The 25,518-nt window shown below is 38.9% G+C and overlaps 1 protein-coding gene across 4 annotated transcripts in view; it reads left to right on the top strand.

Annotated features, from left to right (window-relative positions):
* RALGAPA2 (Ral GTPase activating protein catalytic subunit alpha 2) overlaps positions 1 to 25,518 on the top strand; it is a 529,040-nt gene that overhangs the window by 197,928 nt on the left and 305,594 nt on the right. For all 4 annotated transcript variants that reach the window (XM_077486017.1, XM_077486019.1, XM_077486020.1 and 1 more), the window contains 2 exons: positions 1,622 to 1,720; positions 4,769 to 4,924. In XM_077486017.1, coding sequence (XP_077342143.1) covers positions 1,622 to 1,720; positions 4,769 to 4,924 — 255 coding nt within the window. The remainder of the gene's footprint in view (positions 1 to 1,621; positions 1,721 to 4,768; positions 4,925 to 25,518) is intronic.

Raw genomic sequence — 25,518 nt, 5'->3', positions numbered from 1 at the left:
TTTTTTTTTTTTTTTTACACTGTTCCTTTTTTAAATGTAACTTTTTTTTTTAATCACCTTTAATGCTAATGTTTAATGTAAACATCCCTTGTGACAGTAATGGGCAATAACAGGTACTCTTTATGGAGGGATCTGGGGTCTATAAGACCCCAAATCCCCCCTTTACACTTAAAAGCATTTAAAACATCAAGTTTGCCATTTTTCAATGCTGTCATTTTTGTTTTTTTAAATTGGGTGCCTTTTAAAGAGGAAGTAAACCCTGATGAGTTTACTTCCTCTTTCATTCCCTGCAAAGGCAAAGCATAATGGACTACTATGCATCGCATAGTAGCCCATTATGTGTCACTTACCTGACACAGGAGCCAGCGATGTCACCGCTGTCCCCTGTAGTTCCGAGTGTCCATCTTCTTGGTGGGTCTCCGTGGGTCTCGCTGCTCCGGCGCTGTGATTCGCCGGAACATCGATGACGTCACTCCCGCGCATGCGCACGGGAGCCGAGATGCGCGGCATTGCGCGGCATCTTCGTCATCGACGATGCCACGCTCAGTGCGCCTGCGCGCCGCTGTCTACGGCGCATGCGCCACAGACAGCGGTGCCCGTCTTCGGTCAAATATCTCCTAAACCGTATAGGTTTGGGAGATATTTCTTGGACCTACAGGTAAGCCTTAATCTAGGCTTACCTGTAGGTCAAAGTGGTTTGTAAGGGTTTACAACCACTTTAAGTCTGCAGTAAACATTACTAAATCCGAAACCTGACCAAAGCCAATTCCGGCTTGCTTGGGTCTCTGGCCAGCCAGGGGACGTGGCAGCTGGTCGCCCGAGTCTCTCGGTGAGCAGTAGAGCCCGGGCGAGCCATGGAAGGCGTGTGGGGGGGGGGGGGGAGGACACACACACACGTATGTCCCCTGCTGCTGCTTATAATAGCAGCCGACTGGCTGCTTGGCTGCATCGGTTGTGATTACAAGAAAGCCAACAGTCGCCTCTAAAAAATGGTACCGGGGTGATGGGTGAGGCATCACCCTGGTACAGCCCTTTGAAGCTGAGGGCCGCATATTTGCGTTACGTTAACGTCAATAAGTTAATGCGTGCTGAAGACTGTAACTCTATTACCATGGTGAGAAGCTGGTATAGGGAATTCAGAGTAAGGATCACCATACATTATACAATGTTCATATTTAATTTCCTTTAGATTTACCTTCAACTATGTAGTTCAAGAGCCTGCCTGAATGCATACAAATTGAAAGTGTTTAGGGTTGATCACCCTAAACACTTTCAATTTGTATGCATTCAGGCAGGCTCTTGAACTACATAGTTGAAGGTAAATCTAAAGGAAATTGAATATGAAAATTGTATGATATATGGCCAACCTAAAACACACATTTACAAAGTGTTCTATAAAACCTCACCTGTCTGTCAACAGAATCCCTTTGTATAAGACACCTGGACACTTCAAGCATGTAGTATATTGAAACGTTTTGCTTATCAAACACTAGGTGGCAGCATTAAATAACGTTTGGTGCAGTTTCTGGATAATAAGGTGTAGTTGATTTGTTTATATTATAAAACTGCTGTGTTTTTCTTTTAAACACCTATTTTAGCTTTACATTATTTTCTCTTTCAGATTAGAGACAATCTGTCAATCAGTCTGGACAATCAGTCTTCCCCTCCACCTCCCATTTTGATCCCACCTCTCAGAATGTTTGCATCTTGGCTATTTAAAGTAAGGGATACTTGTACATGGATAACAATATGAAAATTACACTGTTTGACCTTATTACCTTCAGCACGTTTATGAGAATAAAATGTTTTTATATATATATATATTGCTGGTGAGTACTTCAGTACCCTGTAGACAAAATGAAACCATTTAATTGAAGCTTATAAATTGGCAGAGATACAGAAGAGCACATATGTACAAAGTAATCTGGTCAAGGTTGAACAGCATGTCATCAACAAACACTATAGATCATATGGTACATTATTTGAAAATTTTGTTTTTGGGATTATTAAATTTAGGAGTAGAAAATAATTCTAATGTTAATACTGAAATGTAAAACTCTTCATAAATGGCACAGCATATGAACTATTTACCAGGAACAAGCCACTGAGTGGTTGTCTTCAGTTCAGGGCTCGTACACAAACGACAATAAGTAGTTTGCTGTACTCCAGATGCTTTACAAGAGGCTCCTAGCTGCCAGTGCACTAGAAGTTTTTTTATTTTTTTATTCGAGTGGTATGGTTTCAATATATAAACAAAATGCATTCAGTGCTGTGCTTCATAGGCAGCCTCATCACTTGAAGGATTAGAAAGCATTCTTCTTCCAAAACTTCTATTTAGAACATTCAGCTCTTGTATGTAAGAGACCAGATTGATACAGAAAATGAAAACAACTCGTTGCTGACCAGAGATGCTCAGTCACTTTAACATTATGGTCCCAGGAGTCACTGTACTGGTTTTTAGGACACTAAAAATTAGTTTGCATTTGTTTTAGGGAGACGTTATATATATTTATAGTTCAAAAGTTTGTTTCCAGTTCTAGGGACAACTGCTACATCCACATCCTATTGTTTAAGAGAATATATACAGTTTGGGAAGCTATCCCATAAAAAATTTGACTTTTAAGAATGTACAGCTGACACTGAGGTTTAAAACATTTATTTCATACAAAAATATTAAAATGAACACAAAGCGATATGAACATCTCATAAATTGTGAACATAGCATAGTATTGATATTGATACTTGTTTCCAATGCTGATTTAATATATGTAGAAGCAGCCAATGCATTTCGCAGATTGATATCTCTGCTTCTTCAGGGAATTGCAAAATATATCTAATTGTCATTGAATTGCAAAAAACATAATTGCTATCAAAATATGCCATATAATTCATTCATCTATCATATGTTTATTTACACAAATTTCATAAAAGTACCACAGGTAAACAATGATGTGACAGCCCATCTATCTCAATAACAGTTGGATGTGACAATAGATAAACTTTGATCAGTGTTACCTATACACTGTGATGAGGGTGGGATGTGATTTTTGGGCTGTATGGGAGTTGATTTAGAGAGCTTTACTTTTGAGTCAGTGAATTCAGTAATTACATATGTGGATGCTATATAGACTTGGAGGATGTCTTATTGATTAACTGGATGAGGTTATGAGTGGTGTTAACCACATATGGTTGTGCCTGCACCCTCCCTCCTCCACCCCCCCCCCCCCTCAAACTTCAGCTATACATCCTTAAAAGACCAATTTTTTATGGGATGGCTTCCCAGACTATATATATTACATTATATAGATTTATCAGGAGGTCTCTATTGAATTAATTACGTTCCTGACTATTTAGAAACCTAAATGTATTGTGGAACTGCAAACATAACCCCGTTTGGGTGTATAGGGTTTGGAAGACAGACATTATGTGGAACCCAAGAAGACTTAATATATTGGAGGCTATATCTAAGTTAAATTGGTTGTAAACCCTCACATAAACCCAGTGAAATGACTGGCCTCGGATGATACACAGAGATGAAACAAATCCTCCTTCATAAGTTGTATCTGTTTATCGACAACTGTCTTTTCCCTTACACCCATTCAAAGTGCAGAATTTATACAGGATTTCTCAGCTCTGAAAAGCAGGATGAGGACAGCTGAAGTTGCACTCGGTGAAGAGAGCTCTGAGATCTGATTGGAGGGAACACAGGAACAGCACACAGGAACAGAGCTCAGGTTGTCAATCTGCTGGAGCTCCCTCCCCTGTCACCATTTTTTTCTTGGTGTCAGGAAAACTTCTTAGCCCTTGTACACACGGTCGGACATTCTGACAACCAAATCAGTCGGATTTTGTCCAACAGATTTTGTCCAAAACTGTTGCATACACACAGTCTGACAAAGTTGTCAGAAAATCCGATCGTACTTAACGTGATGACGTTATTTCGTTAGGACGGGACTACGTTCAGGCTAGTAGCCAATAGCTTTGGTCTAGGAATTTAATCTGAGCATGCGTGGCACTTTGTCCGATCGGAATTCTCTACACATGATCGGACAAAGTCCGATCGGATCAGGTTGTCTGAAAATTTTATAGCCCAGCTGGAAAACTTGGTCCGTCGGATACTCCTCCGGAAGCAGTTCGATGGAGCCCACACACAGTCGGATTATCCGACAACACGGTCCTATCGGACATTGTCCATCGGAATGTCTGACCGTGTGTACAAGGACTTAGAAGTGACTCATGCTTATAGCAGCGGAACGAAGCAACGGACAGAAATTACACTTAGTACTCCTAAGCAAGACAAGTATGCACGATAGAGGGATGTGCTTTGTTCACATTTCATGTCTGAGGTTTACAACCCCTTTAAGGTTCTAAAGTTTTGAGGAGCCCCCCCCCCCCCAATCAGGCTATAATAGACATATGTGGAGGTGTATCTTTTTATTTGTTTTTATGATAAAGCATTGAATGTTTCGAGCCCCGTGAGTTTTTTTTTTTTTGCCCCCTAGGGAGATTTGTCTTAAACTCTTGACCTGAAGACATGAGAGAAAATGAGTAAAATTCAAATGCCCTCTTACCTGTGACCCGAATTGGTGCCTTCATTGAAAGATTTCCCATACTTTTTTTGTCCCATTATCACTGGACAAATAGCGTGTCCACACTCTATCAAGAACTAAACTACCAAAAAAAAAATATACATTTTAGTTTCCATTTTTTACATGTCTGGCATGATCTTCGATCTCTGTTTCACATTTAATATGTAATTTGTTTTCAGGCTACCACCTTGCCAAGTGAATACAAGGAGGGCAAACTGCATGCTTACAAGCTGATCTGTGGTATGATGACAAGACGGCAAGATGTTCTACCAAACTCAGATGTCTTAGTTCAGTTTTACCTAGTTTTACACAATGGCCTCAATCATGAAGATCAAGTAAGTGATTGTCGATTGTACCACGTTTTATAGCATTATATATACATTGTACACATACAATCCATTGGAAGTCACTCTCTGGGTAGCGTATGCCGAAAGATCCATGAGTGCCCCTTTTGTCTTCAGTCTTTCTCTGTTTGTGACCCTACAGGGAATGTTTCATCTCAATTCCTGTGACATCAGGACAAGAAAAGAGAGCAACCCTTCCCTGTTTTTACTGAGAAAAAGTGTTTTGTTGCAGGCTGTGTCCTTACTGGAAACAATTTCCCATCACATTCTGTTCCACCAGTAAGTGGGAGGCAGATCACAATAAGCACATGACAGAGATTCTTTCAATTACCCACTCTTCTTGATGAATATACAGCAAGAGGTTTTTGGATAACCAATATAATGTTTCCCCCATCTACCCTTGTCTTTCTACTTAGAGAGTTTATAAAATTATATATATTACTAAATCTATTAGTACGTTTTGTGCTTTTAAATAATAATGTGCTCACTTTTTATATTTTAATATAAATAAATATTTATATGTAATAATGGTATGCCAAACTGAAAGGCTGGAAAATAAAGTTTTACTGTACTGTATATGTATAAATGATTTACCCATCAACTATGGATAAAGATGGTTGTAGACAAGCCTCTTGGCCCCAGCACAACTATTTCCTATTTGTATGTGAAACAGAGAATACTCCAACAACATTTACCAATATAATGGAACAAGGAAGACGAGAAATACTAAATCAACTCTATATTTTTAGTGTGAAATGAACCTTTTCAAAAAAAAGAATTTGGGTCTGGAAATTTGGACAGTGGCTTAAAGGATAAACTGTTGAAATTGCAACATATCACTGTAGGAATGCTCATTTAACACTGCCACCTCAGAGGCGGCATATAAAGTACTCCTACGCTGGGACTAAGTGCCAAAGTTTTTTGCTCACGCCAATGCTGATCTTGGCAACAGCTGTTTTTTCGAGGCTGTGGGTTGTTTCACACAAGGTGGATTTGCCTTCGATTAATAGGGTTTTGGTCCTGAGTCTTCAGCCTGCTATACACCCTGTTTTATCTGCCTATCCAAAAGGATGTTAAATTGGGCCTGCTGCACTGCCCCATTCCAGGCATCTATGCTTGTCAGCAGAAACTGGTAACATACCTATTTTTGTCTGCCAAGAGGACAATTGTCCATGCCTGGAGGAAGCCTTTAGTTCCCTTTCAGGGTGTTAGAGAGCATATGTCAGCTCTCATGCTCAATGAACAGATGACAAGCATTCTCAAGGACTCTCATTCCAAGTTTTTAAAGATTTGGGAACCTTGGCTCCAATACACCTTTCCCCCTCTCCCTCTAGCATCGGACGCCTATGATTGACCCGCCTGACTATCCCAAATTCATATACCTCCCATGCCATTCTCTCCTTCCTTTCTTCGCGTGACTTACCCTCGATTTCCCCTTTCCTTTTCCTTCTGTTTTCTCGTTCCCCTCTTTTTCGGGGCTCATGCCTCTTTTTCTTCTTTGTGGTAACAGTGCACTCTCTGAGTACGTATTTAAATTGTATTACTAGCAGGGACTTAACCGATTTAGGTTTAACATTAATATTCCTACAGACTTTCCTGAACCCCACCTCGACTTTCTAGACTTGGCGCATAGCCACTGTTTTCTTTTGTTTGGTGGTTTGTAGATGAATTTTTCCCTGAGTTGCTTTGCCACTCTGAACCTGTGCATGGGCAATTTACATATGCCTTTTTGTTCCGTTACATTTGAATAAAAATATTTGTATTGAAATTGCAACATATAATATATCCAGTTAACATTTACATATTTTTCATGCGATGCATAGAAATCCAATTTTTATGTGGTCAACTACCACACACAGTGTATAATTGTGACTGTGCTAATTAGTGTTTTGGCGCATCAGCCCTCTCAACCACCAAGCTGCACCTTAACATGGCCAGCAGCCATATTGGTATACGTTGCTGCGGTTGGGGTGCGGTGAAAGTTATACTGCCGCCATAAGTTGCCTATTAAAGTGTAATGCACACAGTTGTAGCACTGAGCTGCAGGCTTGATCTAGTTAAAATAGGTATTCAGGAGGCTTCTGAAAAGGGATCCGCCACCGTTTTAAAGGGGCAGTAAACACCACTGCACCTGTAAACAAGGCCTAGAGATTTTTTTTTTTTTTTTTTTTATGTAAAGGAGCGGTTGTTTTTAATGTCCAGGGCATAATAACCTATTGGAAATCTGCATGCTAGTCAGTTAAGTAATGCAGTGTCAGCTCTCTTGAGTATTGCTGACTCATCTAAAGGGGTTTTTTTTTATTTTTAAAAAAAGCCTTTTTTCATAAAAGAGGTCAATATAACCCATCCTTGCAGTAATGTCAGGTTTCAGCATTTGGAATGCAGAGGACAAGAGATGTCAGCTCTCTTACCTAATGTCACTTCCTGCCAAACACTGTGCCCATAGAAGTACTTTGCTCTGGTTTTCTGCCTCACACCTAACTCTTGAAAACATTACCACCTTTAGTGTTAGGAATCTTTTAGTCTTCACCGACAAGAGTATGAATGTTAAAGGAAACTTGGAGGAACAGCAAAACTCTCAACTTTAGTGTCTACGGCATAAAATCCTCATTTTGTTACAAAACTTTCTTCTGCATTCTTGCCTTCCTCTGTTCTAAATATAGTACAAGCACAAAGTTTGATTTAGACCTTTATCATTTTTGGACCCACAGGTAAATATGGAGATTCTACTGAGAGGATATGGTCACTGAAGGGTTGATCTACTAAAACTGGAGAGTGCACAATTTAGTGCAGCTCTGCACAGAAACCAATTATCTTCCAGTTTTTTGTTAAAGCTTAATTAAACGAGCTGAAGTTAGAAGCTGATTGGCTACCATGCACAGCTGCACCATATTTTGCACTCTTCAGTTTTAGTATATCAACCCCTAAGGGCTTATTGACACTCAGTAAAGCACATGCAATTTTACCGCATCAAAGTGCATTAAAAGTAGAAATCCTATTCTTTCCTATGTGGCTGATTTTATGTACTGCCAGCTTATCATGTTTTGAAAAGGAAACTATACTTCTTCATACTTAAGCATGTTGGTTATCATGTGCACTGCAATGTGTACATGTAGATCTGAATTCACTCTAACTCTGCCATTCTGAATTTAAAATGTCTTACATGTTTAATCATCCTTCTGTGCTCTTAAGCTGTCAGAATATATCTGATAGAAGCCCAAATGTCAATACAGCTGAACGTGTGTTCATTAGATGCATGAATGTCCTAACTGCATTCTCTATCATGTAATATTCAGTAAAGGAGATCATTTATACTGTGTTTTTTTTTTTTTTTCTTTTTTTAATAATCTATAGATTGAAGTTAAGAGTTTAGGGATCAGCAATAGGGAGTTTTTAAATTTCTCTTCTTTCTCATCCATTGAGGAAAATCGAAATTCAGATACATTTGGATCATACTGTGGCTTCCAAATGGTTTGGACACTGAAAAACAGAAAAATTGTTAGCCAGCCCCCATTTATAACATTGTTCACAAGCGCTCTAAGAGGTTGAATGCCTTTTTTTTCAGCTCTGCTGAACTATCTTTTTTGCTACAATTTATTTTCTTGTCTGTGTTCCTCTGGGACTTCAGTTAAGATTCCTCACCTCACCACTTCTTGTGCTGGTCTCTATATTGCAGCTATCCTCAACAATAGCTTTGGAGTCCATACCCATACTCCAATGGACTGGATGTGCAGGGCTAGCCTAAAATGTGAGTTTTAGGCACTGGGCCCTTCCTTGTGATGCTTTCCTGATCTGAGTGTACTGTGTTAGTCATGCTTTCCAGGTCCATAGCCATGCCACAGCACCAGGTGTGACCATGTCTGTAAAGACTTACTTTGTGAGTAAGTCAAGTCCATTCAGGATATAGCACCGATAGCTGGCTCACTGTTTACTCCACAGGGAACCTTTTTTAAATTACACTGGTTTTACCTTGGCAAGGATTAAGGACCAAACACTGATGTCATCCACCAGGTGGAGCAACATGTGCTCTGTGCTCGTTTTCCTCTCATTCAGCTTGGCTGAAGTGCTTTCCCTATACTTACAATGCACCATGTGGATCTCCAGTAAATGAGAGCCCCTTGCAGTCTATCACTGCTTTTGAAGCAACTCAGTCTCCTGCCATTACCTCAGCAGGATGTTTCAGATAATATTGATTTAGTAGTACTACCCTGCATCTAGTGGATCAGCCTGATGTTTCAGGCCTTTAGAGCCCCTAAAGCAGACCTGCAGGTCCTGCAGATTCTTCACTAATCTGCAGTTTTCTCCATCAGGTCTCTGAGACATTTTTTGGTCTTAAAGTAGATGTATTTTTTTTTTTTTTTCATCTTCTTTTTCTTCTGGTGGCCCCTTTTTTTTCAGTCTGGGGTTGCAGTATACCTTTTATCCCTTCCTTCCCCTGTAGTTGTATCTCTCCCGTACTTTACATTCTTTCAGTCACGCTGACTTTTTGGGATTGTACTTCTGAGTTCTGTACCAGTCCCAGGGGTCACTTAGAATCATCACAGTGCAAAAGCCTCAAAGAATTGCCAAATTTGTTTTCGGATATCTCATTTAGAGAGATTGGTTGACATGCCAGACAACCTCCTTTTTATCAAATAACTTTCCTTCCCTAAAGCCTAAGGATTGGGGGTCTAAGTTTTGGATCTTCACATGTAGTCCTGCTGTTTTTTTCTTGTAAACCTTTGTTTTATCCAAGGTTCCCTCTGGTGACCTCCTTTCCTATGAGCTTGCCTTATGGTTTTTTTTTTTCATTTCCTCTTTGGCAAAGATCTATTCTATCCTGAACATCAGACTGATCCTCTGTAGCTTAGTCATTGGCAACTTCTCCTGTCTTGTGGGAGGCTTCACCTTGTCTAGTTCGTTCAGGTTTGGGTGGACAGTTTCCAGTCTTTTCTTGATGATCTGTCAGTGCTAGTTGTCCATCCCTTATTTGGACTGCTTTTGAACTTTTGTCCCTCAGTGGTCAGGAAAACAAGTAAGATTTTTGTGCCAGAGAAAATAGCATAGAAGTGTCCATGTGCTTTAGATGCACTTTCAGCTGTGTTAAGACACACCTAAATTACAAAAGCATTAGCACGCCTTTTACCTGTGTACCTTTAGGCTCTATTCACAGCTGGGCAATTTGAATCGCAGGTGGTTTTGCTGCTATGCACAATCGTGGAAAAAAACAGACCGAATTTGCAATGCCATTATTTCTCAATGGCACCCTAAATGTTGTGCGATTTTGACACTATTGTATTGACAAAATCCGGCAAAATCGCGCAAACTCACAGGACACGTGTCGCCCAAAAAAAGTTCTGGAACTTTATTATACAATTACGGAACACATACAATTTTTTTCGGTACAATTTTCCTTCAGAATTAATAAAACCATAGAATATGAGGGGAAACCTAAACACTTTCAATTTATATACAATCTGGCAGATCCTTGCACTACATAGTGGAAGGTAAATCTAAAGGAAATTGAACAAAAAATTGTATAATGTGTAGCCAGCTTTATGCTAAAAACATTAAGGGGAAACTATCAACACTGGAGCAGACAGAATCTGGAGCAGCCGTGCATGGCAACTAATTGGCTTATTTTGTTCATTTTCAAAGTTTAACTGAACACGATGAAGATAGAAACTGATTGGTTGTCTTGCTTCAGATTCTGTCGCTCCAGTTTTGGTAATTGTCCTTTACCGGCTTTCTATTTCAGATCGTTCCTTTTTTTTTTTTTTTTTTTTTTTTTTTTTTTTTTTTTTTAGTGAGCACATTTCTGTTCTGTTAAAATAACATAATTGGATGTCTGATATCCGTTGCATTACTGTCATATTTAATCACTTGAAAACTTGTAGCAACAAAATGGTTATCAGTCCCAAGATGACAATAGAGAGCTCTGAGAGCTACTTATTGACCTGATTAAAGTAAGTTACAGTGCACATTATTTGTAAGCCCTACAGATTGTGCCAAGTCCCCTCTTGTCACAGTTGAACAATTTTTTTATGTATTTTCTGTCTGTCTGGATTACTTTTGTTATTTGAAGGTTAAACTCAAGGAACTAAAGGATACACAAATTCATTTAGCTCTTAAAGAGGAGCTCCAGGCTCTTTCAGAAAAAAAATTGTCAGCAGCTACAAATATTGTAGTTGCTGACTTTTAATATTAGGACACTTACCTGTCCAAAAATTCAGCGGTGTCCTCACCCGAGCTGTTTTATCCAATGGGCTCTTGGGTGCTGCTGCCACTGTCTCGGCTATGGAAAAGCGGCAATGAAGTCTTCATAGCTGGTTCCCTGCTGCACATGCACATTGTAAATGGCCCGGCTCCGGGGGTCGAACTTCCGGCTGAGCCAGAAGTTCATTGAATAAAGACACCTTTTTATCGTGAAACTTGTCCAAGAGGGAATTTCCTTCTCTTTGAAGACATTCCTCTCACTTTCTGTTGTGTCTTTAGAGAACAAGTGAAGGGAGATGTGTCTACTGGGATAGCAAAGGCAAGAAAAAAAAAACTGAAAAGTTTTAACTGTTTCTTGCTCTGTCAAAAGAATAAATATTTTGCTTTAGATATACATTAATATTACTTTCATTAGCCTAGGATTAGTTATGGTTATTTTGGTAAAATTTTAATATTTATCTAGTGTCTATATGGTACATGATCACAAGTTTTAGTTCTAAAAAATATTTGATTAAAGATAGATTTTTAACATACAATGGATGATGATCATAATCGTTTTTTTTTAATTATTTGCATAGAATGTTAAAGAAGATGCTCAGACCAGATCCTTATTTTTATCTGAAATGATTTAGCTGCTTTTCTTATTTAGTTAAGAGGTTGGGTTGGTAAAAATTACTTTCTGAAAAAAACTAAATCATATGTGCTTCATAGGTGAAGTTAAACTTTTCTGCTGTAATGTAAATAGAATATTCCTGTTTGACCACAAGGTGGTGATCTTGTATGCACTTATTTCTAATTCTGAGAAGTCCAGTCTTGCCTTCCTAATACAGAAGGCATTTGTGTCATGGCTTCCATCAGGCATCTAAAAAAAAAAAAAGGCTTCTTCCTCATTTTAGGATTGTGTACAGAGCTATGCAAATCATTTCATTATGTGGCTAACGCCAGCAGTCAGCCAGATGCAGCCTGTGTCTAAAGAGCAGGTTATTCCAACTAGCATACAGCTGCTTTTGGCTTTTTGGACATCAGCCGTCCAAGCTATGGAAATAAAGGTCTTTGTGGAATAGGGCCTGTGGAGTACCAAAACAGGGTGGTGAGTTGGGGCAATAAGAACCAAAAGCTCTTAATCTGAGTGCAAAGTATAGAGCCATGATGTAAAGTGTATCAATGTGAAAGGTACCATCTATAACCATGAAACAGATGTATGAACAGGTGACAGAGTCAATGGAGCAGCCTGTAATCCAAACCACATGAAAAAAAAAATATTCATTAGGTCTAGATTTTTCAATTAATTATCCAACTTGCCTTTGCCTGGACACATTTTAAAATCTGTTCAGACAAAACATGGGCAAACTGGGCATGTATTGCAGAAATTTACTGATTATTTTAAATGTAATTTTATTATTTCCTGCCGAAGTTCTATTCTGCTGGACTTCTAAACACCTTCAGCTTTCAGGCAGAAATTACAATACTGCCTTGCATTTCCACAGAATGACCGTGTTTTTGGGCTCTTCCACATGGGTGCCGGGGTGGTCATTGTGGTAAAATAAGGCGGTTGAGCTACGGTTTTACTGCCCCTCAACCCCCCCTTAGGTTCACACCACAATCCTTCTTTTTAGTGTAGATATGCACATTTCTGTGCAATTTTAATGTGGTTTCAATGTGTTCCAGTGAGTTGTTGTTTTTTTTGCACTTAAAAAACCTTGTGTTTTATATGCATTCTAGTGCAGCGATCGCCAACCAGTGGTCCATGAACCACTAATGGTCCAGGCGGTGTCTAGTAAACATTTGGTCCGTGTGTGCTGCAATCAGGCTGATAGAAGCTGAAGGGGTTTCTGTCGGCGGCCCACCGAAAAAAGTTTGTTGGCCAGCTCCTGATGAGTGCTCCCTGATTAGCGTGGGGGGCGTCCCCTTGTCAGAGCACAATAGCACAGCAGGGGAGAGCGCTGTACTAATGTCAGTACAGCGGTCCATCCTGAGCTGTCAAGTTTTTTTTTTTTTTTTTCTTCAGCCCTGCAGAGAGCCAGAGCATTGTGTGCATAAGGCATGAAAAAAATTGATGTTAGTGGTCCACAGGATTCAAAATGGTTTAGTGGCCCGTGAGGTCCAAAAGATTGGCGACCACTGTCCCTAGTGCATTTATACACGTCGATCACTTGGTTATATTTTTTTTTATCTATTGAGGAGAACAAAAAGTAGTCTTTCAGACAAATAACAGTTCTTAGGGGGGAAAAAAAAGGCTTGCAATGCTAAGATGGCTATTTTAGTGTAAAAAAAATAAAAAAATAAATAAAAAATTCCACACCAGCCTGAGATGATAGTTTGATATAAAAATACATACAGCTTATTAAATTGTCCCCATAATAGTTTGCACAAGTACTCAGTATACAACATTCAGAGTTTTCTTATAAATAATGTTATGACTTGTTTTGCATAGTGACATCATTTGGCATGGATATTAATGTGATGGTATATCTAGGCACTATAATGTAGATTTGTGTCCTACTCCTTTTTCAACATAACTGAACTCAGCCATCCACCTCTCTCCTCCCCCTCCTCTTTCATTGAATTGGAAGGTTTTTTGGAATCCTAAAGCCTATACTTTGTAAAATGCTGAAAGAAGACACTGGAAGAATGTCCTTTGAACAGATGGCCACAGTCCCTGCAAAGACCAATTAGATTTTAGCCTGCATGTTATGAGTGCACTTCAATATGTACAAGGTGTAAGGTGATAGCTGCAGCGAGTTCTATTTAGATGAGGGAAGGGTTGCCTGAAAGGTTAATTGTGACCTGTTTTCTGTTATTGGGTCATTAGCAGCAGATGCTACAGATTTTCATTAAATGTCCATATTGCCTAATAACCTCAAATCTGCATTGAATTCATTTTTTTATTTATTTATTGTAAGGCTTGCTATACACTATACAATTTTATTGTCTAATTTTCCTTTAGATTTACCAAAACCATATAATATGAGGTCAATCTAAACATTTTCAGTGTGTATGCAATCAGGCGGGCCCTTGCATTACATAAAAGGGGTGTAGTGATACAGCGCTGTCTAAAAAAACAAAATTACTGACAAAGTGCTCAATTAAAAAAATTTTAAACAAATATTGAAAAAATAATTAAAAGGAAATATACAAAGCTGCAACTTAAATGTGAGATACCCACAATAATACTAACCCTTTACCAGAAAAGCTGCGCTTTACATAGTTGAAAGTAAATCTAAAGGAAATTGAACAAGAGAATTGCGTAATGCAGCTTAAAGTACCACATTTCTGGTGGTGTGTGGATGTAGACAGAGGTTTTGATCCAAATTTGTGAAACCTGTGTGACAGTTTCATTGTTAATACTGAGACGTGCAATAAATTCATGTAGTTCTTATTTTGGCACTTTCTCGCTATTTCTGTGACAAATTAATAAGGAAATCCTGCCAAAAGTAATGAGGAATGTGGAGGTAAAAAAGACTTCTTCCATGTTGGAGTAAATTATGTCACATCTGTAACTGTTTTGCTGCATCTTTAGACACTTCTGGGACAGAATTACTGAGACAATTCTGTGATTGATTTACACCTTACTGGTGCAAACACAAGCCTGTCGCAAGTTGTGCTATTACTACAAGACAGATATCTAAAGAATATTTTTATGAATTTCTCAGATAATGTTATTAACCACGTGCTGACCACCGCATGTAAATATATACGTTGGCAGAATGGCACGAATGGGCAAATGGTTATACCTGTACGTCCCTTTGAATTTGCTGCCTTGTGGTCACGTGCTCGCCACCAGCGGTGTGCACACTACCCTGCCGTGAGCTCCATGGGTAGGATTGCGGGTCCCGCGGACTCAATTTCAGAGGACGGAGAGGCTAATGTAAACAAGCATCTCCCCATTCTGCCTAGTGACACTGTCACTGATCATAGCTCCCTGTGATCGGGAGCAGTGATCAGTGATGTGTTACTTGTAGTCACGCCCCCTAACAGTTAGAATCACTCCCTAGGACACAACCCCTTCCTAGCCAGCTAGTGGTTAACCCCTTCACTGCCAGTGCCATTTTTACAGTAATCAGTGCAATTTTATAGTACTGATCACTGTAAAAATTACAATGGTTCCTAAAATGTGTCAAAATTGTCCGATGTGTCCGCCATAATGTCGCAGTCATGATAAAAATCGCAGATCGCCGCCATTACTAGTAAAAAATTATTAATAAAAATGCCATAAAACAAACCCCTATTTTGTAGACGCTATAACTTTTGCGCAAACCAATCAATAAACACTTATTGTGATTTTTTTTTGATTTTTTTACCAAAAATATGTAGAAGAATACATCTTGGCCTAAACTGAGGAAAAAAATAGTTTTTTTTATATATTTTTGGGGAATATTTATTCTATCAAAAAGTAAAAAAATGCATTTTTTTCAAAATTGTCGCTCTATTTTGGTTTATAGCGCAAAAAATAAAAAACGCAGAGGTGATCAAATACCACCAAAAGAAAGCGCTATTTATGGGAAAAAAGGATGTCAATTTTGTTGGGGAGCCACGTCGCATGACCGCGCAATTGTCAGTTAAAGCGATGCAGTGCATAATCGCAAAAAGTGCTCCGGTCTTTGGCCAGCCAAATGGTCCAGGGCTGAAGTGGTTAAAAGCAAAGAAGTTGCGCTAATTTCAATGAATATAATAAACCAACCTGTAAGAAAAAATGACAAAACAAAAACACATAGCACACAAAAGGTGAATATATGATTAACAATAACGCATGTGAATGGGCAGAGCTACACGCTGAGGTCATCACGCCCCATGTGACCCCGGAAGTGTGGGTGTTTGAATTTTGTTTGCCGGCAAGCATTTTTATAATGTATGTACATCCAACCTAAGCTTTTTAGCAATAAACAAAGTTTTAAAGATAATGCACTATGGGAGCCTTTATTCCTCTATTTGCTCCATGCTATCTCGGATAACCCGGATCTTGAGGAAGGCATTTGGACGGTAGCTGCATACGAGGAAGGACACTCTCAGAGTGCCAGTGTATTCCCGAGCCAGGATCCATCCTAGACCCCGCAGAGGGCTATATCTGCAGGTGTGTGTGACCCCACTGCTACAGGGGGTCCACTCCTGCCTGTAAGAGTCCCCACTTCTTTGAGTGATTGCCACACAGAGATCTCCATATTCTTTCCCTTGATGGTGGTGAAAGTCCCGGAAAATTTCCATCCTGCTGGAACTTTCTCATTGCAGAACTCTCTTCACTTTTTATCTTTCAGAGACTTTTTTTTTTTTTTATCAACACTCTTTCACATTATTATCATGTTATTGTTAATCATATATTCACCTACTGTGTTCTATATGTTTTTGTTTTTTTTCTTAGAATTTGGTTCATTTATATTCATTGAAATTCGCGCCACTTCTTTGCTTTTAATATTTGTTGTGTGCATGAATATATCTCATGTTTTTGTGTCTCTGCTTTTTTTTGTCAGTTTTGGTTTATTAGTGCGGTATACCACTCCCATTTTTATCAGATAATGTTATGACTAAGTTCTGAAATGAAGCCTTCCATTTTTTTCCTGTATGTAGCAAATGTCTAATTTCTTTATCCAATTTATCACCATTTATCAAAAGAAGCTGTGATAGAGGTGACAGCTAGCAAATCCAACAGACATATAAAAATGCATTAGCAATAACCGTTACAATCACAGCCTAAAATACATAGGTATTCATCTGCTACTATATAACTGATGCTTCTAGTGATTAGATTACTTTACATAATTCTCATTCTCACTCACTAATGCTTATAGCCAACTCTGTGCTTGAGAGGTTATGGAATCTGGATTTCTATCCCAGTAGCATCACCACCCATTTTAAAGCTGTAGGTCTGTGATTAACTATCAGCATTGGCTTTAAATCATCAGAAAAGATACCTGTAAAAAGGTGCTTCCACAATATAGCCAGCGCTAAATACCAGTGCAGTGCTAAAGATAACCCCCCCCCCCTTTTTTTTTATTCTTTTTATTGGAATTTCAAAAACACAATCATCCCCCACGCAGGGGCAACCAAGGCAACAACAAAAATGGTAATACAAAATGACTCAAAAAGTCTGTGTGAGTGGCTCACCCAAGGCTTCAAAGTCTAAAACTAACAGATAAAATATTCCCAGGAGGCCGCTCCAGCCAAACTCACCCCCCACACATTAGTAAGACCGCAAAACATACATTAAAAAGATTTGTTCCTAGATTTGAATCTAAAAAAAATTAAATAAAAATAAATATAAAAATTAATAAAATCAATATCTATATCTATATCTCTCTCTCTCTATATATATATATATATATATATATATATATATATATATATATATATATATATATATATATGATCTAAATTGGAGAACAATTTATGAGCAGTTGATTTTTTCAGAAATATTTGATGGAATTTGTGTTGTGGCTATACCATGCTAATAGAACTGTGTTTTTCAAAATAACCTAGACATATCAACAAAAATAACCTTAATTTTGTAGAACAGCAATGTCTGTAGCTTGGAGAAAGATTACAACAAAAATTTCTGTTTATTACAACAATCAACAATTAGTAGGAAGTGGCCCTTGAATTGAATTACTTCAGCACATTTGTGGCCACAAGACATCACTAATCTCTCTCACTGCTGTGGTGTTATTTTTGTTCCACTCTTCTTCAAGTCTCTTCCACAGTTCGGTGACTGTAGTGGGTTTCTTGGCCGTAACTTTGTCGCCAAAGATTTTCCAGAGGTTTTCTATTGAGTTTAGATCAGGACTCTGGGCTGGCCATTTCATTATTTCAATGTTTTCAGCTTCAAGGCACTGCTTTACCCATTTTGCTTTGTGACAGGGGCCATTACCGTGCATAAAAATTGTTGGCCCATTGTGTGATGAGCGCAGGGAACTGCATTCTGTCAAAGAAGGTCCTGATAAACATTTGTGTTCACTCTGCCATGTAGCTGTATAAGAGACCCAACTCCTGCTGCAGAAATCATTCCCTAAACTATGAGGCTTCCCCATCCACGTTTCACTGACTTCTTTACACAGTTTGGATTCCATCTTTTCCTAGTTTGACGACAAACATAATGTTTACCATCAGACCCAAATATATTTAAACTTGCTTTCTTCACTAAAGTCAACTTTGGACTAGTTCTCCTCTGTTCACCAACATGCTCCTCAGCAAAGGTTAGTCTAGCCTTTTGATTCTTTCTGCTAAGCTACCCCTTAGATTTAGAGCAACTGCACTTCCAAGTGCACTTTCATGGGATTGTAGGTCACACTTTTCTTATGTTTAGATTAAAAACACACAGCAAACAGCAATTGGTGATTTAAATGGCCGCGGCACCTTTATTGGTATTAAAATTAATCAAATAACTTTATTAAAAATAAAACAGTGAAAGAATAAATAAATTACATTTTTAACATTTTAACTTTTAAAACAAATTCTAAATTCATTCAGTCATAGAACTCGAGCTACAAATGAATCAATTTATAAAAACAAAGTCCCCACCAGCCGGGTTTGTTGAAAACAAAAATGGCTACCCCAGCACCGTGGCCTGTTCAATGCTATTTTGAAGACCTAGGTTAAAGATGTTTAAACCTACATCTGAAAGATGATCACCATCTTGTCTATAAAGACCGGGTGTCAGAAACCATGAAACAGACTGAGACAGAAGTACAATCAAATCACACTTGTTTATTAATAAAAATAAAAAAGTTAAATAGAAAAAAGTGTAGTCAAGCATAGCCAGAGTCCAGTAGCCATATCGGGTAGTCAGCCAGTCCAAAGTTCATAAACCAGATTGGGTAATCAGCCAGTCCAGACGTCAGGGATCCAAGGAGAGGAACTGCAAGAAGGATAAGAAGCCAGGAGGGATATCCGTAAGCCAATCTTGAAACAAACAGCAGGAGGTGGTTCCTTGTGATGTGACCAATGCGAAGGCAAAGGAAAGAGTGAGCTGGAAGGCTTTAAATAGGCAGGTCAGACGAGCATCATCTGGAACAGCTGGTAACTGTGGAAAGAGAAGAGAGCTGGCAATTAGCCGACAGCTGAGCGGCCAGCCCAGAGGAGGAAGGGCTAAGCCAGCCCTGACACCGGGAAAACCTCCTTCCAGATCAACATGACGGAAAGAGATCCCCCCCAATCCTTGGCAGGAACTTTTCAATTGAGTGATTAACTCTCCTCTTAATCTTCTCAAGCGGTCTACCACCTTGCAAATATAACCAGGACAAGCAAAAAATAATTTCAGAAAAAATACGAGTATTAGGAAAAACTAACTTCAATCGATGCAAATCTTGTTTCATTAAAAACATCAATTCTAAAGTTTTTAATTTACCAACATCGTTACCTCCGAGGTCCAGAATTATAACAGATGGAGAAGGCCAAGAAAGAAATAAATCAGAAAGATGAAAGAACAAATTATTCCATTGTAGACCACGAATGCCCTTCCAAAGAATATGAAACTTATCTGAAGGTAACGATAGGTTGGAACCATAGCAACGCCCAGTAAATATAAGAATGGCCAACTATCCAAATGACAGATTTTTCACCTAAAAATTAAAGAGATAAATTAGGTTGAATGTAAATGTTAAATCTACTAGATTCCCATCTACCCAATCTCATAATGACTGTATCACTTAGACCCAATCTAGCGGCTTCAGTGGCGGCTCCAATCCTAAACAAATGCAAAGAGAATTTAAAGAGAAAGACCTAAATGGGAAAAACAACATTTCAGAACTGCAGAAAATGAAAATTTTGTCATAGGGGAAGAATCTATGTGTACAAAACATTTATGTCCGGAAGCTGGTCTGGCATCCATGTATTTTTTGAGAATTAACATAGGACAAAGGATGGAGTCACCACAAGCAAATAGATTGAGCCACCGGCCTTTACCTGTCCTATCTGTTTTAGACCTTCTAATAAAAATAAGAACCTTATCTTCCAGAATAGAAACTTCTGATAATAGTAAACCTTCCATACTCTGTTATTTGGCAGCATTTCAGAAATACGAAAGGCTACAAAAAACATTGAAACAAAAGCAGTGTGAAATAATAGAGCCTCGTAAACTGAAATGCAGACAAAAGTAGTAGCCAAACACAGCATGGATAAAATATCTAAAGTAATAGGCCTGCGCAAATCTGGAACCAACGTAACTTTTCTTAAACCCTTCAATGCTTGTCTGACTGAAAAGAAACTGTTACAGGCTGGGAAATTATGAAGTTTAAAGAAAAAGGAAACTCCGGCTAGGATCTTTTTAATATGATTAAAAGAAAATCCTAACTGCATTAAAGAGCAAAGAAAAACCAAAATCGAACTCTCAGACGGAGGTAATCCAGGAGAACCAAACTCCAAATTGAATTTCAGCCATTTTTCCCATGTAACTGAGTAGTCAGTCCATGTTCTAGGAGCGATCAAATTTTTTATAGCCGAAAATACTGGATTCAAATCAGATCCCAAAGATGACTCGGGCAACGGTACCCAAGGCAACAGCTGTCTGAAACGGGCCATCTGGAATCGAGATAAGGCATCAGCGATGACATTGAGCTTTCCTGGTATATACTTTGCCTTAACCCTAATATTAAATTTTAAACATAAAAGGACTAAATGACGTAAAAGTTTTATGACCAACAAGGACTTTGAAGAAAGGCAGTTCAAGGCTAATAATACACCTCTATTATCCGTATTAATAATAATAAGTCTGTTAGAAAATTGGTTACCCCAAATTTCTAAGGCAACTACAATTGGAAAGAGCTCCAATAAAACTCCAATAAAACTTCATTCTTTGTCTTTGTCATTTTACTAGAGACCCAAAGGGGAGGCCATTAACCCGAACACCAGTGGGAACAGAAAATAGCCGCAAACCTGTGTGAGCCAGCGGCATCTGTAAATAACTCTAAATAGGCTGCAAACACAAAATCATCCTGGAAAAAAGATCTGCCATTATAATCTTAAAGAAATTGGGACCATACTAATAAATCGTCTTTGAGATCGCAAGTCAACCTGATATGGGAAAAATGCGATTTAAGACCGGACATAGCTAAAGATAACCTTCTGGAGAATATTCTTCCCATAGGCATTATGTGTGTAGCAAAGGCCAGAAGACCCAAAAAAGATTGAAGCTCCTTAAGTAAAATCTTATTTCAGCGCAGAAAGAATGAAATTTGGGATTGTAGTCTGCAGATTTTAACAGCAGGTAATTCAAATTGAAATAATAAAGTATTCATTTTAATACCCAAAAATTCAATAATAGGCGAAGGAAAAGAAGTTTTTTCAATCGCTAAAGGGACACCGAAATATTCAGCTATACAGAAAAATAAAAATAATTTAAGAATTAAGGAACAAACCATAGGTCTTGGAGGACCAATAAAAAGGAAATCATCTAGATAGTGAATTATCCCAGTGTGATCAGATTCAAACATTAACACCCACTGAAGAAATGAAGCAAAGATTTCAAAATAATAACATGACAATGAACAACCCATTGGGGAGGCATTTGTCACAGAAAAAATAACCCTCAAAACAAAAACCCAAAGAATTATGAGATTCTGGAGCAATGGGCAGTAATCTAAAGTCTGACTGAATGTCAGCTTTGGCTAATAAAGCACCACGTCCAAACGTTTTAATTATTTGAATAGCATTGTCATAAGTTGCATATTTAACGGAAACAGATGCTGGGTCAATTTCGTCATTTAGAGAATTACCTACAGGGAATGAAAGATGGTGAATCAGACGGTAAGCGTTGGCTTCCTTTTTTGGGACTAAACCTAAAGCTGAGACTCGAAAATTAACAAATGGATGGGCTAAGAAGGGACCTGCAATCCTATTAGCCAAAATTTCTTTCAATAATTTATCCCTTACTATATCACTATGGAGAAAAACTGATATTAAATCCTTTGATAATTTGCAACTGGAACCTGCAAAGATAGGAAGTTTAAAACCTGTAGAAAAACCATCAATTATTAACTGTGCTTTCTCCCTGTCGGGGCATTTTTCCGGATGTTTCACACCCATTATCGCAGAGAAAATGCAGAAGGCCTGCAACCAAATAAAAAAAAAAGCTCTAGAAACAGGGCGGTGCCTGTCGTCAGTACTATCTTCAGACCTCTTATCTGATTTTGTAAGGAATTCCTTTGAAATAGGTATTAAAGACAATAGATCTAAAAATTCACCTTTCCATATTTTTTCTTTTAAATTTAAAGGCAAATGAAAACCCAGAGGTGACATTTCACAAGGAAGAACCTCTTTAAAACATGTCTCAGAAGCAGGCATAAAGACAGAAATATTTGTACTGGTAGAAACAGGATTAACATGAGTTACTGAATTACCTGACCATAGATTCGCTGAAGAAGGGCATACAGCAGTAGAACGATTGACAGATACATTTTCATTGAATCTGGCTAAAGAGACAAGCAGCTGGTTAATTAGTTCAGTTTGAGCAGACTCGCCTGCATAGTTGGTTTCAGGATAATTATAAACAACTGGAATATGTGTTCCTTGTGCTGAGACTTGGCTGACATCTGCACCTGTAAGGGAGGAGTGAGACATAGGGGCCCTCACTGCATCCGGCCTGGATGGCCTGGATGCCTGTGATGCCGAGATATCAACCTGAGTTACCTGCCTGGGACAAATCCCAGCAGCGCTAGGAGATGACACTGCTCTGGGTGTATCTACATTCCTATGCGGAGAGGCAGGAGGAGCGTAGCTTAAATTAGGTGGTGACAGCTCTTCTCTACCAGGGGATTCGATAAGCGATGCTGAAGAGTGGCATGCCTGGCCTCTACCTCTGCTGCGGCGGATAGAAGGAGATAAAGCTCGTCTGTTCCTCTTGCCGCGTTGACTCCCCCCTCAGAGCTCCACCAAAGGAATCCTCTTGCTCAGCTGCATGTTGAGACCGCTTTTCCCTCATTGCTGCTTCTTCTGTGGCTGTGTGTTCCAGAGGTAAGCTCCTCTGTATAGAGCGAGCCGGCAAGCACTGAATTGAGGCGGGGGGCTGGACGGGATTCAGCTGACAATTCAGTCATGTTCCGTGCCGGGTGAGACTCCGCTGCAGCTGCTCCAGACACTTCTTCAGTGAGTGCCAGACACCGCTGGAGCCACTCATTGCCACCCTCCGCTTCAGCCCTTTCAAGGACTCTCCTAACAAGGGACTTTATGTCCTGACAGGGCATCTGTGAGCTGTCTGTCACACAGGTACTTATATAACCTCCTGTACCTGTGGAAAAATGTTTTTCGCGCTTGTTGCCTCGTGACAAGTCCGCTTTTTTTTTCTCTTTATTAAGTCATATAAATATACTTTTTTTTTATCCACTCCGTTGGCGGCCACAATCCCATGTTGTGGGCTCCTTATTGTGCCCACTGCTCATTGCACTTTCAATGCACTTTCATGTGCACTTGCAGTGCACAGTGGATTTGTCTTTCATAAATAACCCCCATTGTATGACGAGACAGATCCTTACTCTATTCAGTGCTGAACTGCCGAGCAATCACAGCTGTAGTGTTAAACCGATTGCCCACTGAGATTCTCCGCATTATCCTGTCCTCTCTCTTGCATTTGTCTTTCATGGACAACCAGCCTTCTTGAAGGACTTGAATGAGTTTGTGATGTAAAGATGCAATATTGTAGACATCACAGATTTGGAACGATTACTTTCTCTTGCAATGGTTGAAAAAGTCATCCCTTCATATGGACAACCTGCTGCTGGAGGGATTCAGTCACTTTAGAATGGCTCGCCATCTTGTAAAGTCAGTGAAACCTGGAAAGTTAGGATGCAATTAAAAAAAAAGGTTTGTCAGAAAATTTAAGAAATTAGCACTAGATGCCAGATTAACACCAATAACTGGGAGGTATCTGAAAGTGTTCTCTAATTTTAATCAATGTTCTTTTTCAAATCTCATTGAAGTTTTTTATTCTGTGCTTCAAAATATATGTAAATCATGAAATGTGCTTAACAAAACTTCTATTTCACTCATTTCTAATAGGACTAAGCAGTGACATTGACATTTAGGAAATTGTAGGTTGTTCTCTAGTTTAATCTCCAGTGTATCTATACAGTGGATATATAAAGTCTACACAGCCTTGTTAAAATGTCAGGTTTTTGTGATGTAAAAAAATGAGACAAAGATAAATCATTTTACAACTTTTTCCACCTTTTAATGTGACCTATAAACTGTACAACTCAATTGAACAACAAGCTGAAATCTTTTAGGTGGAAGGAAGTAAAAATAAAAGAAAAAATAATATGGTTGCATAAGTGTGCACACCCTTAAACTAACGCTTTGTTAAAGGACCTTTTGATTTTATTACAGCACTCAGTCTTTTTGGGTATGCATGGTACTTCTTGATTTGGCAATATTTGCCCACTCTTCTTTGCAAAAACACTCCAAATCTGTCAGATTGCGAGGTCATCTCCTGTGCGCAGCCCTCGTCGGATCACCCCACAGATTTGGGCTCTGGCTGGGCCATTCCAAAACTTTAATCTTCTGCTGAAGCCATTCCTTTATTGATTAGGATGTTTTCTTTGGGTCGTTGTCATGCTGAAAGTACTGGAAAGTTGGTCTTCATGTTCAGCTTTCTATCAGAAGCCTGAAGGTTTTGTGCCAATATTGACTGGTATTTGGAACTGTTCATAATTCCCTCTACCTTAATTAAGGCCCCTGATCCAGCTGAAGAAAAACAGCCCCACCATGCTTCACTGCGAGTATGGTATTCTTTTGGTGATGTGCAGTGTTGTTTTTGCACCAAACATATCTATTGGAATTATAGTCAAAAAGTTCAACCTTGGTTTCATCGGACCATAACACATTTTCCCACATGCTTTTGGGAGACTTCAGATGTTTTTTTTTCCAAAATTTAGCTGGACTTGGATGTTTTTCTTGGCTTCTGTCTTGTCACTCTACCCCATATGAATAATACAGGAGATTGTACCACTCAGTCAGTACTTCCCAGATATTCCTGCAGATCCTTTAACCACTTAAGGACAGAGCCTTGTTTTGAGATTTGGTGTTTACAAGTTAAAATCATGTTTTTTTGCTAGGTAATTACTTTGAACTGAAAGTTCTAAGACCCTAGAGAATAAAATGGTGGTCGTTGCAATACTTTGTCACCGTTTTTGCGCAGCGGTCTTACAAGAGCACTTTTTTGGGGAAAAAAATACACTTTTTGAATACAACATTAAAGTTAGCCCAATTTTTTTTTATATTGTGAAAGATAATGTTACAGCGAGTAAATTGATACCCAACATGTCACGCTTCAAAATTGCGCCCGCTCGTGGAATGGCGACAAACTTTTACCCTTAAAAATCTCCATAGGCGATGTTTAAAAAATTCTACAGGTTGCATGTTTTGTATTACAGTGGAGGTCTAGGGCTCTCTCTCTGATTGCAGTGATACCT

This window comes from Lithobates pipiens, unplaced genomic scaffold (assembly GCF_037356315.1).
Source record: "Lithobates pipiens isolate NorthernLeopardFrog02 unplaced genomic scaffold, aLitPip1_a1.2 Scaffold_18, whole genome shotgun sequence".
NCBI classification, from domain to species: Eukaryota; Metazoa; Chordata; class Amphibia; order Anura; family Ranidae; genus Lithobates; species Lithobates pipiens.
The sequence above is the reverse complement of the archived record's forward strand: the minus strand, read 5'-3'. Positions and strand labels throughout refer to the sequence as shown.